The sequence below is a fragment of the Fusarium mangiferae genome, assembly GCF_900044065.1.
Source record: "Fusarium mangiferae strain MRC7560 genome assembly, contig: FMAN_scaffold001, whole genome shotgun sequence".
Classification (NCBI taxonomy): domain Eukaryota; kingdom Fungi; phylum Ascomycota; class Sordariomycetes; order Hypocreales; family Nectriaceae; genus Fusarium; species Fusarium mangiferae.
In genome coordinates, this window is record NW_024573921.1 from 159,023 (window position 1) to 173,295 (window position 14,273).

The 14,273-nt window shown below is 49.0% G+C and overlaps 7 protein-coding genes across 7 annotated transcripts; 3 read left to right on the top strand and 4 right to left on the bottom strand.

Annotated features, from left to right (window-relative positions):
* Positions 1–55: 55 nt before the first annotated feature.
* FMAN_00583 (uncharacterized protein) lies at positions 56–2,376 on the bottom strand (the record flags this gene model as incomplete). Its single annotated transcript, XM_041830063.1, has 4 exons — positions 56–768; positions 817–1,445; positions 1,499–1,929; positions 1,984–2,376. 4 exons carry the CDS (start codon positions 2,374–2,376, stop codon positions 56–58), a joined length of 2,166 nt encoding a protein of 721 aa, XP_041675914.1.
* A 1,093-nt stretch (positions 2,377–3,469) lies between these two features.
* On the top strand, positions 3,470–5,071 carry FMAN_00584 (uncharacterized protein; the record flags this gene model as incomplete). The annotated part of the gene is made up of 4 exons (XM_041830175.1): positions 3,470–3,631; positions 3,692–4,239; positions 4,291–4,527; positions 4,582–5,071. 4 exons carry the CDS (start codon positions 3,470–3,472, stop codon positions 5,069–5,071), a joined length of 1,437 nt encoding a protein of 478 aa, XP_041675915.1.
* A 117-nt stretch (positions 5,072–5,188) lies between these two features.
* FMAN_00585 (putative prefoldin subunit 5) lies at positions 5,189–5,900 on the bottom strand (the record flags this gene model as incomplete). Its single annotated transcript, XM_041830286.1, has 5 exons — positions 5,189–5,241; positions 5,302–5,419; positions 5,473–5,582; positions 5,660–5,821; positions 5,879–5,900. 5 exons carry the CDS (start codon positions 5,898–5,900, stop codon positions 5,189–5,191), a joined length of 465 nt encoding a protein of 154 aa, XP_041675916.1.
* Positions 5,901–6,326: 426 nt separating this feature from the next.
* FMAN_00586 (uncharacterized protein) lies at positions 6,327–8,401 on the bottom strand (the record flags this gene model as incomplete). The annotated part of the gene is made up of 6 exons (XM_041830397.1): positions 6,327–7,627; positions 7,679–7,808; positions 7,857–7,939; positions 7,991–8,081; positions 8,138–8,178; positions 8,221–8,401. The coding sequence occupies 6 exons, from the start codon at positions 8,399–8,401 to the stop codon at positions 6,327–6,329; spliced, it is 1,827 nt and encodes a 608-aa protein (XP_041675917.1).
* Positions 8,402–8,670: 269 nt separating this feature from the next.
* Positions 8,671–11,781, top strand: FMAN_00587 (uncharacterized protein; the record flags this gene model as incomplete). Its single annotated transcript, XM_041830508.1, has 4 exons — positions 8,671–9,213; positions 9,266–10,431; positions 10,495–10,972; positions 11,026–11,781. The coding sequence occupies 4 exons, from the start codon at positions 8,671–8,673 to the stop codon at positions 11,779–11,781; spliced, it is 2,943 nt and encodes a 980-aa protein (XP_041675918.1).
* A 168-nt stretch (positions 11,782–11,949) lies between these two features.
* On the bottom strand, positions 11,950–12,550 carry FMAN_00588 (uncharacterized protein; the record flags this gene model as incomplete). Its single annotated transcript, XM_041830619.1, has 4 exons — positions 11,950–12,237; positions 12,287–12,315; positions 12,373–12,496; positions 12,548–12,550. 4 exons carry the CDS (start codon positions 12,548–12,550, stop codon positions 11,950–11,952), a joined length of 444 nt encoding a protein of 147 aa, XP_041675919.1.
* Positions 12,551–13,181: 631 nt separating this feature from the next.
* On the top strand, positions 13,182–14,121 carry FMAN_00589 (uncharacterized protein; the record flags this gene model as incomplete). Its single annotated transcript, XM_041830730.1, has 3 exons — positions 13,182–13,278; positions 13,341–14,041; positions 14,101–14,121. The coding sequence occupies 3 exons, from the start codon at positions 13,182–13,184 to the stop codon at positions 14,119–14,121; spliced, it is 819 nt and encodes a 272-aa protein (XP_041675920.1).
* Positions 14,122–14,273: the final 152 nt, after the last annotated feature.

Sequence of the window (14,273 nt, forward strand, 5' to 3'; positions counted from 1 at the left end):
ATTAAGGATGAATTGTCGCAGGACGCCGTTTGGGTTCTGTACTACACTACAACTATTATACACCGATACCCAACGCCTTAAGGTCTCCGTCATCACGGAGTGCCATTTTTACTTCATCGTCTGCAATAGAAAGACGGAGCTTGCTGGACCTCTCTGCGCGCTGAGCTTCAAGGTTAACCAGGCCGGCTGCTACTAATTCGAGCGCCGCTGTGTGAATGTGACCGGGTCTGGTCATTGGGCGCTGACTTCCCATCTGCGTTCCTTTCAGGCCATTATTGAGAACTGTTGCTACACCTGGAAGGGCTGCTGGAGCTCGAAGGCAGGCACGGTGTATCTCATCGAGGGTATCTCCGAAGGTTGTCTCGGCAAGACCTGTTCTTCGAATACGCAGCAAAAGAGCTGCCATGACAAGCTTGGACATCAAAGGCAAGCTTCGAAGGTGTTGTTGAATGGGATTAGTGGTTGCCTCGTTGATGGCTTTCTTGATTGTCGCAATAGTGACACGACCTGAACCTTTGGGTTGCGATTGATTGTCTCGCTTGCTTGGAGTTGCAGGATCACTAGGAGCGTCGGCCTCGGCGAGCTCTACAGCTCGGCGGCAGATGTCAAGGGCTCTCCGGGCGTCACCACTGACTGCGGCTACCTTTCGGCTGGCGAACTGTATTGCGTCAGGATCTACGATATTCCCAGGGACTCCTTCTAGTCGTGACTGAATGATCTTCATCAGTTGTTCGTGATTGTAACCGGGGAACGTGATACGTGTTAGACCTAAGTTTTTAGTCAATATCACAGCAATGTGTCAGATTGAGATAATACCTAGTCGACTGCTGATCTTATTGCTGAGGGTTCTCTCGGGAAGATCCATGGTGTTGGCAACTGCAAGTACAATAAGACGGCTATGTCGTAAAGTGGGCCAGTTGAAGAAGTTGTACATGACGGCTTGATTCTTGGTGACTAGTTGGTCAAGCTCATCCATGAGCACAACACAAGGAATTCGGCGAGGGCTGGGGTTGCTGAACTCTCGTTCCAGATGATCAAGAGCCTGCGCTGGACTAGCTCTCTCCCCTTTAAGGGCTTCCCAGAGAAGAGTATAGGATTGGTGAGGGTCCGTAATCTTCATACCATTGATCTCCACGAATATGAAATCGTCCAGCTCATCAGAGCCTACAGCGTCTTCGAGCCTGGAGACGACCTCGCGGACCGTCGCTGTTTTTCCTGTTCCGGGTGTTCCAGAAATGTAAATACAGTTACCTGCGCCATCCGAAATAGCTGCTTCGAGGTGAGAATAAACCAGAGAAAATTCTCCTTCCCGACAAGGAAGACTGGTTGGGACTGAGGAGACATGCAGGCGAGATCGTGCTATCTGGAAAGGTGAAGATTCAACTTGACTGGGCGACAGTTTGCGTGTGGCCAAAGGCGTAAACTCAAGTCTCTTGCTTGCACTCCTATAAGTAATTGTTAATAACTAACGCCAGGGAGAGGGGCTTTCATCGCAAACCTTTTGACACGAGAGCCTGGTGTGGCTTGGCTCCTTCGTGAAGTTGGCGTAGCAGCTACTGAGCCCCGTCCTGTTTTGGTTGGCGTCTGCGGGATTTGAGCAGGATGATAAGTATCATCAGAAGGTGATGGACTCCGAGCCTTTCGACGACGTCGTGTGACTTTTGTACCAGCCTTGACCCTATCCATCAAGGCAAACAAATCATGCTCACCCTCATATATTTCCTCCCATATAAACTCGTCTGTATATGTAGCAGTGCGGGTATTGCAGCCTCGTCGACAGACAAAGACCTTACCGAAGTCTGGATCATTTCGAGGAACCTTACCCTGGGGGTATCTCGCAAGAAAACCATCTTGAGACATGATCTTAGCTTTGCCGTTGATTGATGCCAGGGGGTTGATGTCCCATGATGGAGAGATGTAGAGTTCATTCTATAAGTTTTGATTAGTCTACATCCAACAGCGTCAAGAAGTTTCAGGGCTGACTGGGTAGTAATCGGATCGTTTCTTATCCCTACTTCTGATCTCCTTTTCACTCGAAAACCACATAAAGTTCGCTGCTTTCTCTCCCTCGCCATCGTCTTCAACAAATTCGCAGATCAAGGCGATCCAGGCCTCGTTAGAGCCATCGGCTTTGAGCATGACAGCGTCTCCAATTTTGCATTCAAATTGGCCAATCCTTGCCCCGACAATCCTGTCGCCTGTCACTTTTCTTCGTTTTCTGTCGCTCTGTGTTCCATCACCTCGTTCGGTCGTTAGGGTAGAGTTGTAGATCCATTGCCATGATGGTTCTACGTCTGCAAGCTCATCGTCAGATAGATCTTGGGGAATTTTGGACAGTTGACGTTTTGTATTTTCTTCTGAGTTGATGGGGGCCATTATTTTGTCGTTATCCGGTGCCATGTGCTGCCACGGCGATTCACGCGTCCAGGAGACGCGACTGAAGTAAGGAACAAATACTTGGTTGCTATGGGCTATGCATATATCGGGGTGCTGTAGTCTACTACGGAGTATAGATAAGTACCTAGGAAGGTATCTTGAGCAGTTGGTGGACTAAGGTAGTGGGGAATCTCCAACACCTACCAGACACCCTATCATGCGTATTGATACTGTGCCTTTACATGGTCGTACATTTACGGCAACAAAATCATACCTCATAATAGATAAGTTTGAAAAGAGTTATTATACATAGAGAGATGTAATCTATATCTTACTCTTCCACCTTAATAATACTACTACCTAGAACTTTAAAGTTACCCTTTTATATAAATAATTAATAGTATTTTTTAGATAAATAATTTACTCTAACTTTAATAGATATATGTAAGGCTATTCTTGGTTGCCTTATCTATAACCTATGCTAACTCAGACACCTCATGGAATTAAAGAGAAGCTTTAGACTACTAAGGTACCTATGTAAGGTAGGTAGGTATATACAGGTCTGCATCTCCTCAACTAAGGTACATTAATTAGACTTGATGTACCCTATATACTAGGTAGGTACCTTATATACCACTACCTACGACGTAAGGTGGGCAAACACCTGTGAGCTGAAAGCTGAAGTGCCATCCAGTATGCATGATAGCAAACGGGAAAGAGCAATCATGCTTTTTCAATGAGGTGGGCAGCATCAGCCTTGCACTCACAACCTATGGAAGTGGGATAAAATTGTTTGCTTCATCCCGAAGGACCTGCCTGCCTAGGCAGCCGCCCGGCTGTGATTCACTGGGCTGTTTCCAATGCACCTCTTCTCCTTCCACCCCCTTCCGCCTTTTCGACTCTCCCCAACGCAAGAATTCTTTGTCCTTATCAGTTATTTCAATAGCTCCGGCCTGAATCTTGAATCAAGATAAATATTGTCTGCTCGTCACCAGCTCATTCTTCTCGCTTCTCCCTTCTCCCTCGAGTAAAGGTGCAGCGCGACCTTATGTATCAGGGCAGGGGAGGAGTCGCTTCGGGCAGAGGTGACCTCATGCCTCCAACTTCTCTCTCAAAGGCGCTCAAGTTTGCGTCGTCGAAAAATGAGAGGTTGAAGACAGCGAAAAACATTTACCAAAGTAGAGAAGACAAGATCCGGCAAGCCGAGGATGCTGAACACCTTGGCCGTCCACCACCAGGAAAATATCTAGTACAGGTAAGGATCCTCTCGAACTCACTTCTAAGTTTCTGTGACAGCATCTGACGGGACTTGAAGGCGAGCCTTGTACTTCCAGGGCAACACTTGCTACCTGTTGCATTGGATGAACCAGCGGCACTCGACGATATACGCAGAAAGTACCGTGTCTATATCACGCGGGATGTGCCAAACATTCTTGAAATTCACTGCGATTCCATCTATCGCCTTCAGCGGGCGTTTGGAGCGGTCAACTGGAGAATTCGGGATATGCGTCTATCTAACGACAGTTCTCCCGCGCGCTTTCTTGTACAGAGGCCAACTAAAGCAGTCGTCACTGACATGATTCAGTTGAAACTTGGAGCACGCCCATCCTTTTCTTCTAAAAACCCGAATCCTATCAGTAACGCTTCTTCAATGGATGAACATTTGCCAAGACTAGCGTCGGACCTGGCATCTTCAGCAGAAGGCCTCATGGCACTCAACAAGACCATGGGTTTGCGAGTCAATTTCGGGCACGTTATCATTGCCAAGAGACCGAAAAATACTGAAGATGAGATCGCATTCGACCAATTCACCAGACTTATGAACATGTATCCTAGTCGTGGAGGAGCCTCTATTGTAACCAGGTGAGCGGGGCAACATACTCAAATCGGATCACTATATCTGACACGCAATAGACTTGAAGACGCTCACGAGGCGGAGCAACTCTTGCAGTATATCTCACGTCCAGAGGCAGGTATCTGCAAGAACATGAAGGACATGAGGCGAGGTTGTGAAGTGGTTGTAGTGGCCAATGGTCTGCAAATCAAGACCGAGGCCGACTACAATCCTCAACTTATGCAACTAGCAATGGTCCGCGCTACGAGGCCAGAGACCCGGGCACGTTGGAGTTGGACGACTGCTGCTCCTGACATGTACGTCAATTATTCGAAGGGAAAATCCCACTTACTCATGTCTTGCACTTACAGGGAACACGATTGGAACATTCGAATGGATGCGTGGGACAAAGTGGACGTTCCAACAGAGTTTAAGGACCTTGCAAAGAGAATATCGGTTGTCTTCAACCCTGATGAGGGCACCATTCTTCCTTTGCCAAATGTCGACACAAGTAAACTTTCGATCCCCAATGAGCAATTCACTGAAATTCAGGCAAGATCTTGGGCAATAATTCCATTCAAAGAATCTCCCTATGTCCTCAAGATCAACATCACCGAGCTTCTAAAGGGGCCTCGCACGATTGGAGAGCAAAATGTTACTTGGGGGGTTGAATTATACGCCCCCCACTGGGAAGAAAGTCTGAACTACTCCAGTGGTGGCCGAAAGGACTGGGGGGAAGGGCTCGAGAATGTTTGGGAGGAGGGCGACGATCTCCAGTCGAGGCTCGGATGCTTCTCGCGGACCATTATGGAGGTCCAAGCCCTCCTGAACAGAGTGCATGCTGATACTGCTTCGCCATAGCAGGTACGCAAATGCGACGCTGTGCCGCTTGGGGGATCACCGGATGATACCTACTGAACTGGCGTCTGGCTAGTCTTAATCGTACCTAAAATAATGAGAAGCTTTCTATTCTTCCTTTCAGGCCTGTTGATCCGCTTGCCCTTGGCCAGCCATGATCTTTTGCCTCAAAACTGTTAGGGATCATGTTAGCCTTGTTCCTAGTAGAGGATGCGTGCCCGAGAAAAGCATACCTTCTTCAATCGTTCGTGCATTTGTCTGCTTCCGTTGGACAATAACCTCGAGATCTCTCAGGTTATTTCCCAGCTCCTCAACCTTGCTCTCGTAGAACTTTTCGGCCGACTTGAGTTTCTGCATGGTGGTCAATCCGTGAACAGTTCTGAGCTTGCCAGGATCACAATTACCTTTTCAACCAAGAACCCAGTGCCTACATCCACCAATACAGTATCGGCATCTGTGAGTTCACCACGAACGTAGAGTGAGTTGGTGAGAGGAACCAGTACAGAGTTGGAACCTGGAGCATGTCAGAGGCTGTTCAGAAGGCGAGACTGTGCGCTGAATAGGAAGCGGCTAAGCAGGTGGATTATATACCTTCGGGAGCGGCAGAGCGGCTTTTAACGCATTGGAGGCAGTCTTTAAACTTGTTCTGGGCGGCATGGAGTTGTGCGAACGACGTCGTCAAGTGCTCGAGCTCTTCATCAAGCTGCTTCTTGACTTGGGCAAGCTGCTGGGGCTCTAGCGTATCGAGGTTGACTATAGCGCAAGTAGTCAGCAAATGGATATTCAGAGTGAATTACTGAGTAGATTTACTGGTTTCTTGTCTTCCAGCCATCTTTTTGGTGTATACTGAAATGGCGGCGGACAGGTAGTAGTTGTCGTGAAATACTTCTAGGTGCCTTGAATGCCCCTCCAGGGTCTCGCTTGAGTAATAAAATGACGTGGGGTTGTTGAATTCTACTAACGGGGGTGCTATAAGCACTGCCATTGATTTTGCCTGGACACCTCCTTGCTAGTGAGGCACCTAAGTTAGTAAGGTAGGTTGGTAGCTGCATTATGACCTTAGGCCGAGGGCAGGTAGGTACTGACTTAATTAATTAGTGGCCTTATCTTGTGTTGGCCCCAAATGCAACATTTTAGTTAATTATTTTCTCTCTGAACGTGTTTGGTTTTGTCGATGTGTGTTGCTAGGAACTGTGCTTTGCTTATTGTACATTCGTCTTGAATGCAATAGTCATGTGATACTAACCCAGTCCATCCCTCACAGCTGATCTAATAAGTTTGAGATGAATGCTGGCAGAGCGTCAAGCTTTACAGTTTCCTTGATCGAAAGTCGTCTGCATTGAACCTCGCAAGTTCCATTCTCTTTGTAAGATCTTCCCAGGATAACCAAGACAGGAAACCCTACTATATCGGCATCTTTCATCTTCCAGACAAATGATCGCTGGCGATCATCGAGAACAACATCCAAGCTATTACGCGAATTGTCGCCAGCAGCAAGCAAGTCGTAAATTCTCAGAGAGTCTTCGGCTAAGTCTGGTGTAGGTATGATCGCAACCTCAAACGGCGCAATGGCTCGGGGCCAATTTAGCCCTTGCTCGTCCGCGAGAATCTCAGCAACAGCACCAAAGATTCTCGAAACGCCAACGCCATGACAGCCCATTTGAAGAGGAATACGACTCCCTGGGACCAGCCCCTCTTCCGCAGCTGTCGCCGGAATCCCCGAGCGTGGTAAAGTGACACAGGCATCGAGTGGTACTGAATAGCGAGTTCCAAGTTGGAATGTGTGGCCGCACTCTAAAGCACGATGGACTTTTAATGCGCCATCTTCACATCGAGGGCAGGCATCGCCATCAGTGATACGTGCCAAATTCAGCCCGCCACCAGAGGCTGTACTGCCAATTGTTGAATACTCAACTTGGTATGGTTGAAGATCTTTGGGTAACAACGGTAACTGATCGCGAACCCTTTCAAACACCGGTTCAAGTCTTCCATCAACAACATTGATCATTTTTGTCGTTCCGCTCTCCAATGATACTCCCCAAAGTGGCAAAGGATCCTCAATGGTGGCGTCCAGCTCAGGGACAGCTGATTTGACGGCATGAAGATTGAGACCACTTTCTGCAGAGGTCCCTGATGGTCTAGGATACCAAGCATTGATCAAGGTTTTTCGGTCCTTGGAGATACCTCGCCAAACACGAAAGTGAGACGCCGGAGGGCTCTCCGAACCATCATATGACGGAGAGCGGGGTCGGAGAGCAGCGACTTCGTCGTTAGCAGTATATCCACAAGAGTCACAATTTACCACGGTATCTTCTCCGACAGAACTTGGCAAGTGATATTCGTGGCTCAAGTCACCGCCCATATCACCAGAGCTTGCTTCGGCCACAAGATATGGGAGTTTTAGCTCATCAAAGAAGGCGCGGTATGCTGCAGACACCTGACGATATGTCTCCACAGCCTCAATTGTTGTGAGGTCGAAAGTGTAGAGATCCTTCATGAGGAACTCCCGTGAGCGCAGAAGACCGTGGCGAGGGCGACGCTCATCGCGGTATTTTCGGGCTGGGAAATGTCAGTAGGTTTAGCATCAATGTTGAAGATAGAAATGCGAACTGATCTGGTAAAGTCGAATTGGGAGGTCCTTGTATGAATTGACGATTCCGGCGACAAGTATGGTGATTTCCTCCTCATGTGTGGGCGACAATATCAGCGGAGTATCTTTACGGTCTTTGAGTCGAAAAAGCTGAACGAGTCAGCCCATACCGGTTTCACCAAAACTTCAGGCTCTTACCTCCGGTGCAACAGATTCAAGACGATCACTCTTTCGCCACAGTTCCTCTGATGAAATGGTTGACAGAGATAACCTTGATGCGCCTATGGATAACGTTTTAATGACATGTGCTAAGTTGCTGGCATCGTACTGACCAACTGAGTGCATATGTTTATCAATCAACTTTTCTATCTTGTCCTGAACACGGAGACCTAGGGGAAGAAGCTGAAAAATACCAGAGTGAGCCTGCTGATGCATTAACACCCAAGTCATCATTTGGCGACTCGGGCTAAGCGACCGACCTGGCGGAGGAAACCACCGCGAACGAGTTTTCCGTGACCAACTGAAATTTGATTAGCTCATAAGAGATTCAATGGGAACATACTTAACCCACTCTCATCTTCATTAGCAGTTATGCCCCCAGTTGGCACCCATATTGTTGACAGGGTAGACCGTTGCGAGTCGGCTTTTGCTAGACTTGTGACTGACAAGGCGCGCAGCTGGACACCCCATGGGCCCCTTGGGATAAGAGGACCACCTAAACAAGCAATTCTTTTTCCAATCATGACTTTAAAAACTGAGACGACAAGAGGTTTCAACACATACCACTTGTATGAGATCAGGTCCTCTTTTGAGTATTTCAACAATCGGAAGACCCTCCGTCTAATTGCTATCATGTTAGTCATCCTGCATTAGCGCCCGTAGGCGCGCTAGACGCCCGGAAGGTGGAGGTGGGGCACTCGGAAAAATGTCATGCCAAAAAAAAAAAAAAGTTGGAGGTTTCTGAGATCCATTTCTATTTGAGAGTTTCAATCAGCAAATCGGCTTTGACAACATGGCGAAGCCTTCTAAGAAACCGAAAGGCAAAGGCCCTCGCAGCTCTTCCAAGGGCCCAAACTTCGACAATAGTGCACTGGATAATCTGACGTCTACAATCGACAAAAAGCTTGGCAAACGAAAGCAACCTCCAACCAAGTCTAACGGCGAACAACATCAAAAGAGACAGCGGAATTCTGAGGGCTCACCTGGTGAGAAGAGCGGAAAAATCGACGAAAAGACTCTATTAGAAGAGATCAAGGCCCTTGGTGGCGACGAGAGCGACCTGGCGCTTATTCAAGATGTTGATTCTGACGACGAAGAGTACACTCAGGGCCCCAAGGATTCTAGAGCTGTCGACAAGAGCCTTAAGGATGAGCTGGCCGCTTTCTCCAAACAACTTGGATTTGCAGAAGTTGAGATGAGCGAAGCCAGCGATCAAGAGGAAGAGGACGACGACGACGATGCTGAAGATAACGAAGTTGAGGGGGTTGATGACGACGACAGTGAAGAAGAACAGGCCGTGGCACCCAAGGAACCCACCCAAAAGAAAAGCAATATGGTAGGTTGAACGATTTCTAGGGTGGGTTTTCTGACCGCTAACAGTAAGACAGGCCTTCGAGCCTCGAGCAGACTGGCATGATTCTGAGCTACGCAAACTTCCTGCACCGACTACTGATGAGCCAACTCCGCCCAGAGTCGCTCTGGATGCTCTGAAACAGCACGCTCAGGCACTTCTGGAGGAGGACGCAACAAAATACAGAACTAGCGTCTTTGCTCAATCATCTCACAAGTTCTTGTCAACAATCATGACTTCAGGTACACTCAGTGATAAGGTGTCTGCCCTCACTCTTGCCGTTCAAGAGTCTCCGGTTCACAACATCAGGGCTTTTGACGCTCTTATGGGCCTGGCCTCCAAGAAAAGTCGAGGACAGGCCCTTGGTGCCATTGGCGCGCTGGTTGATTTGCTTGGCCCCGGCACATTGCTCCCTGCTGACCGCCGTCTCCGAGCTTTCCACGATCAGCCAGGGCTTGTTGGTACTTTGCAGCGAAATCCTGGAAAGCCCTGGGCCCCTGGAAACGCGTTGCCTGGTATGATCACGCCCGCCCACTTGATTGCTTGGATATACGAGGATTGGCTTAAGGCGACTTACTTTCGACTCATTCAACTGCTCGAATCCTGGTGCTCAGACGAGATTGAGTATTCACGTACCCGAGCACTCGATTTTGTCTATGGCCTCCTCAAGGAGAAGCCTGAGCAAGAATCCAACCTCCTCAGATTGCTTGTCAACAAGTTGGGTGACCGAGATCGTAAAATCTCTTCTCGAGCGTCGTACCTCATTCTCCAGCTGCAGAATTCACATCCTGGAATGAAACCTATCATTGTCCGGACCATCGAACAGGATATTCTCCTGCATCCATCTCAGGACCACCGATCAAAGTATTATGCCATCAATACCCTGAACCAGACAATACTTAGCAACAAGGAGCCCTCCTTAGCCGAGGCCCTGATGCGAATTTACTTTGACCTTTTCACTATCGTTTTGAAGACTGGAAGTCTAGGCATCACTGCGCCAACGGACTCGAAGCCAGGCAAAGATGACGATAAGAAAGGTGACGTTAAACGGAATACTGGACGACGACCTCAAAGGCCGCGAGGCGGTAAGCCAGCAAAGCCCTCCGCTTCTGAGCCTGAGACTGAGGCTGCCGATAAGCTTGTATCTGCCATCTTGACCGGAGTCAACCGCGCAGCTCCATTCATGGTTGGCAACGATGCTACGTATGTGTGCTTCTGTTTCTTTCAGAATATCTTGTCGTATACGTAACACTGACGCTACAACAGCATGGAATCTCACCTAGACACACTCTTCAAGATTGCTCATTCAGGCAACTTCAACACTGGAATCCAGGCACTTCTCTTGATCCAACAGATATCTTCGTCGAGAAGTCTTGCAAACGACAGATTTTACAGGACCTTGTACGAGTCCCTACTTGATCCTCGACTGGTGAACTCCTCAAAGCAGGCACTTTACTTGAACCTTCTCCTGCGCGCGCTCAAAAACGATGTTGATAGTCGCCGAGTCAAGGCCTTTGCTAAGCGAATGCTCCAGATTTCTGGTCTTCATCAACCCTCATTTACATGTGGACTTCTCTATCTTGTCGGGCACCTACGTGAGAGTTTCCCTGATCTTTCGACTTTATTGGAAGAGCCTGAGGAGTCCATCTTTGACGATGAGCCCGCAAATGAGAAGCAGCGATACGATGGTCGGAAGAGAGATCCTGAGTACAGCAACGCCAACCGTAGCTGCTTGTGGGAGATGGTATGTTGCAGTTTGTTGTCTCAACTCAGTGCCACCATACTGACTATTCTCAGATTCCTCTTCAGTGCCACTACCATCCGTCGGTTACAGTCTATGCGATGTCGATATTGGAGCGCAATAAGAAGTCATTGAAGCCGGACCTTGATAGTCATTCACTCATTCGCTTCTTGGACAAGTTCGTGTACCGAAACGCCAAGGTCACCGATTCAGCCAAGGGCGTTTCCATCATGCAGCCTCTACGGGCTACCAAGGACGCTGGCGACGTCTGGCTCGGCAGCCGTGGAGCTGGAGGTGCCGTACCGTCTGTGAACTCATCCGCATTCTGGAAGAAGAAAGCTGAAGACGTTCCTGCGGAGGACATCTTCTTCCACCAGTACTTCCAGCAGGTTGACAAGGAGGGCAAGGAGACTAAGAAGAATGCTGCAGGAAACGTTGAATCTGACGATGAGCAAGAAGACGAAGTTTGGAAGGCACTGGTGTCTACACAACCTGGCGTTGACCCTGATGACGACGGCTCTGATGTGGGCTTCGACCTCGACGACTCAGAAATGGCATCGGACGATGACTCGCAAGCATTGTCCTTGGATGGCGAGCTGGGCGAGGATGACGACGACGACATGAGTGTGGATATCGAGGGGTCCGATGAGGAGATGGGTGGTGCTTTGATAAGCGAGGATGAGGAGGGATTCGAGGTCAAAGAGGCATCAAGCGAGAAGACGAAGTCGAAACGCAGAAAGCTCAAGGATCTTCCCATGTTCGCCTCAGTGGACGACTATGCCGAGCTCTTGGCCGGAGAGGAGGATATGTAGGAGAGCTTGTCAGTTGTGAGGACATGATGAAGCTGAACCCATGTTTTAATATTTTCGCGGTACAATACACATGTTGGTGCAGGAGTCAAAAAGGCACATCTGAAAATACGCACACAGGCATGTGGGACAATATGCCACATAAAATACATCTCTCGTTGTTTATCTCAATCAGGTATCAAACCACTCAAGCTCATCATTCTTGGTGAAAATTGCCCTGTAGGTCTTTCCGCCACTTGAACCCTCGCGCTCCTCGGTGTGAATGCTATGGAGCTTGGGAGGCTCATCACCACCGCCAATGAAGACACGGAAGTGAATATAGGATGGGCCTGAAGGGTCAGGCAAAGCGGGAATACGAAGCTTGCCGAACAAATGAATACCGTAGGCCGATGTAGCGACACGAACAGCTTCGAAGTCGTCAGCGCTGAAACCGACAAGGTCTTGGTCCGAGAGGTGTTCCTATATATTTTAAGCCACGGTAAACCGAGAAATATTCGATTGAACTTACAGCTGCTGCAAAGTACTCTGGTTCATGCTCTAAGAAGGGGGGCGTTAGCTTGAGATCCAATCAGAGGTAGGCTCATATCGACTCACTATTGTAGTCGTGACGGAGATGAACAAGGGTCTTCTTGAGCTCAGGGAGGATCTGTTCAAAGGCTGTAATGGAGTCCTCCTTGGGAGGGTGAACAGGGCCTAGATCGACAGTTTCAGCGGTCGCCTGGGTCAAAGAGTTAATATCAGGTTTGCCAACCAAGCTCGGCAGTCTCACCATTGTAAGCAAGGTGCGTCGTGAGTTCTAAGTGATTTGGAGATGGATAGTGAGTGAGGAGCTCGATCACAACGGTAAACGGAAATGCACACACTTTAAATACAGGCTACGGTAGGTATCAAGAGAAGAGTATCTGGCCAGGTTACGGATACATGTACAAGGAATAAAACGCACAAGCAAGCGCGCATGTCGTCAGCGGCCTTTGATGGTCTCCTACAAATCATGTCTCACAAGCTCGTAGGGCTATTCTGGTTGGATGAGACTCACGTCACAGGTGCTAGGGGTCCCAGCAAATGGCTGGCAGTTGGGCATCTTCCCGTGATTATCAGGGTCGTGCCAACTTGGCGCATTTCAGCAGACTAACAGCTACCTCACAACAGCTTTCTACTGTTCCACGTTAGGTGGGCACCCGGGAACAACGTTAGCCACCGTTTAAGTGCATAAACGCCGAGGCCAACCCCCTATCCGAGGCAAAGCGGAAACGCCGATAATGAAGACAACCTTAAATCTAAATCAAAAGCCGAGGCGGCGCATTTCTCAAGCTCTATTTTTTTTCTTCTTGATGGGTTTTTCGTCTTTAATTTCGCCTTTGTTTCGTGAAACGGAGTTCACTCTCTAGAACAACAAATTCGCTATGTTTTCTAAACAAGTCGGCCACAATGGACGTCTTGCAGCGCAAGCTTGCAAACAGTTTGCTCGTCCTACGCAGTCCCGCAGTTATGCGACTGGAGGTGTGTCTGCCCCCCTCAAAGCACTTATACCCGCAAGATATACTGACAAATCTAACTCGTAGCAGCCACAGCAGCCGCTGGTGGTACTTTCAAGAGAGCAGCAGGTATGTTGCTCGCTGGCGTAGGCGCAAGCACAGCAGGCGGTTTTGGAACATGGTACACGATGCATTCGAACGGCATGGGCTTTCACTCGGACGAAGAGAGCCTGCGGCGATTCGTCGCTAACCACGAAGAGGCGAAGATGGTGGAAGAGACGATCAACAAGCACCCGCTCGTTGCAGAGCTACGCGCCAACCCCGAACTCACCGAATCGCGGCCGCACATGAAAATGCCCGGCTCGTACCGAAGTCGGAGCCTGACTGGAGGAGCGCTCATCGGCGAGGGGAAAATGCCAGTACCACCATACGCCTGGATGGCGCCCAAGGGCAAACAGCTTGTGTCTATAGCATATGTCGGTGACGACCTGTGCGGCCACCCTGGCATTGTACATGGTGGTTTTCTGGCGACTATGCTGGATGAGGGTCTTGGACGTTGCTCCTTCGGTGCGCTGCCCCATAACATTGCAGTTACAGCAAACCTCAATGTAGACTATCGCAAACCCACACCGGCGGGAAGCTTTCTGGTTCTTCGAGCTGAGACATACAAGGTGGAAGGCCGCAAGGCCTGGGTTAGGGGCCATATTGAATTACTGGCCGAGCCTGGCGAGAAGCCGACAATAGTGGCCGAAGCGCAAGCACTATTTATCTCGCCCAAGTATGCTGCGGTAAGTCATATACATCGTGCGACACAGATATTCTGGTGACGCTCTAATGCGCCTTATAGATGATGCCCAAAATTGGTTAAACGAATCGATGACACGTGTTATGACAACTTTTCTTTGAGCGAGCGACAGGAGTGAAAGGTGCATTTTATACGGGTTGTGCTGTGGTAGACGAATGAGGGGCCTCACAGTCAGCAGGTGAAATGTTGGACGACCAGAGCATTTAACAAGAGCA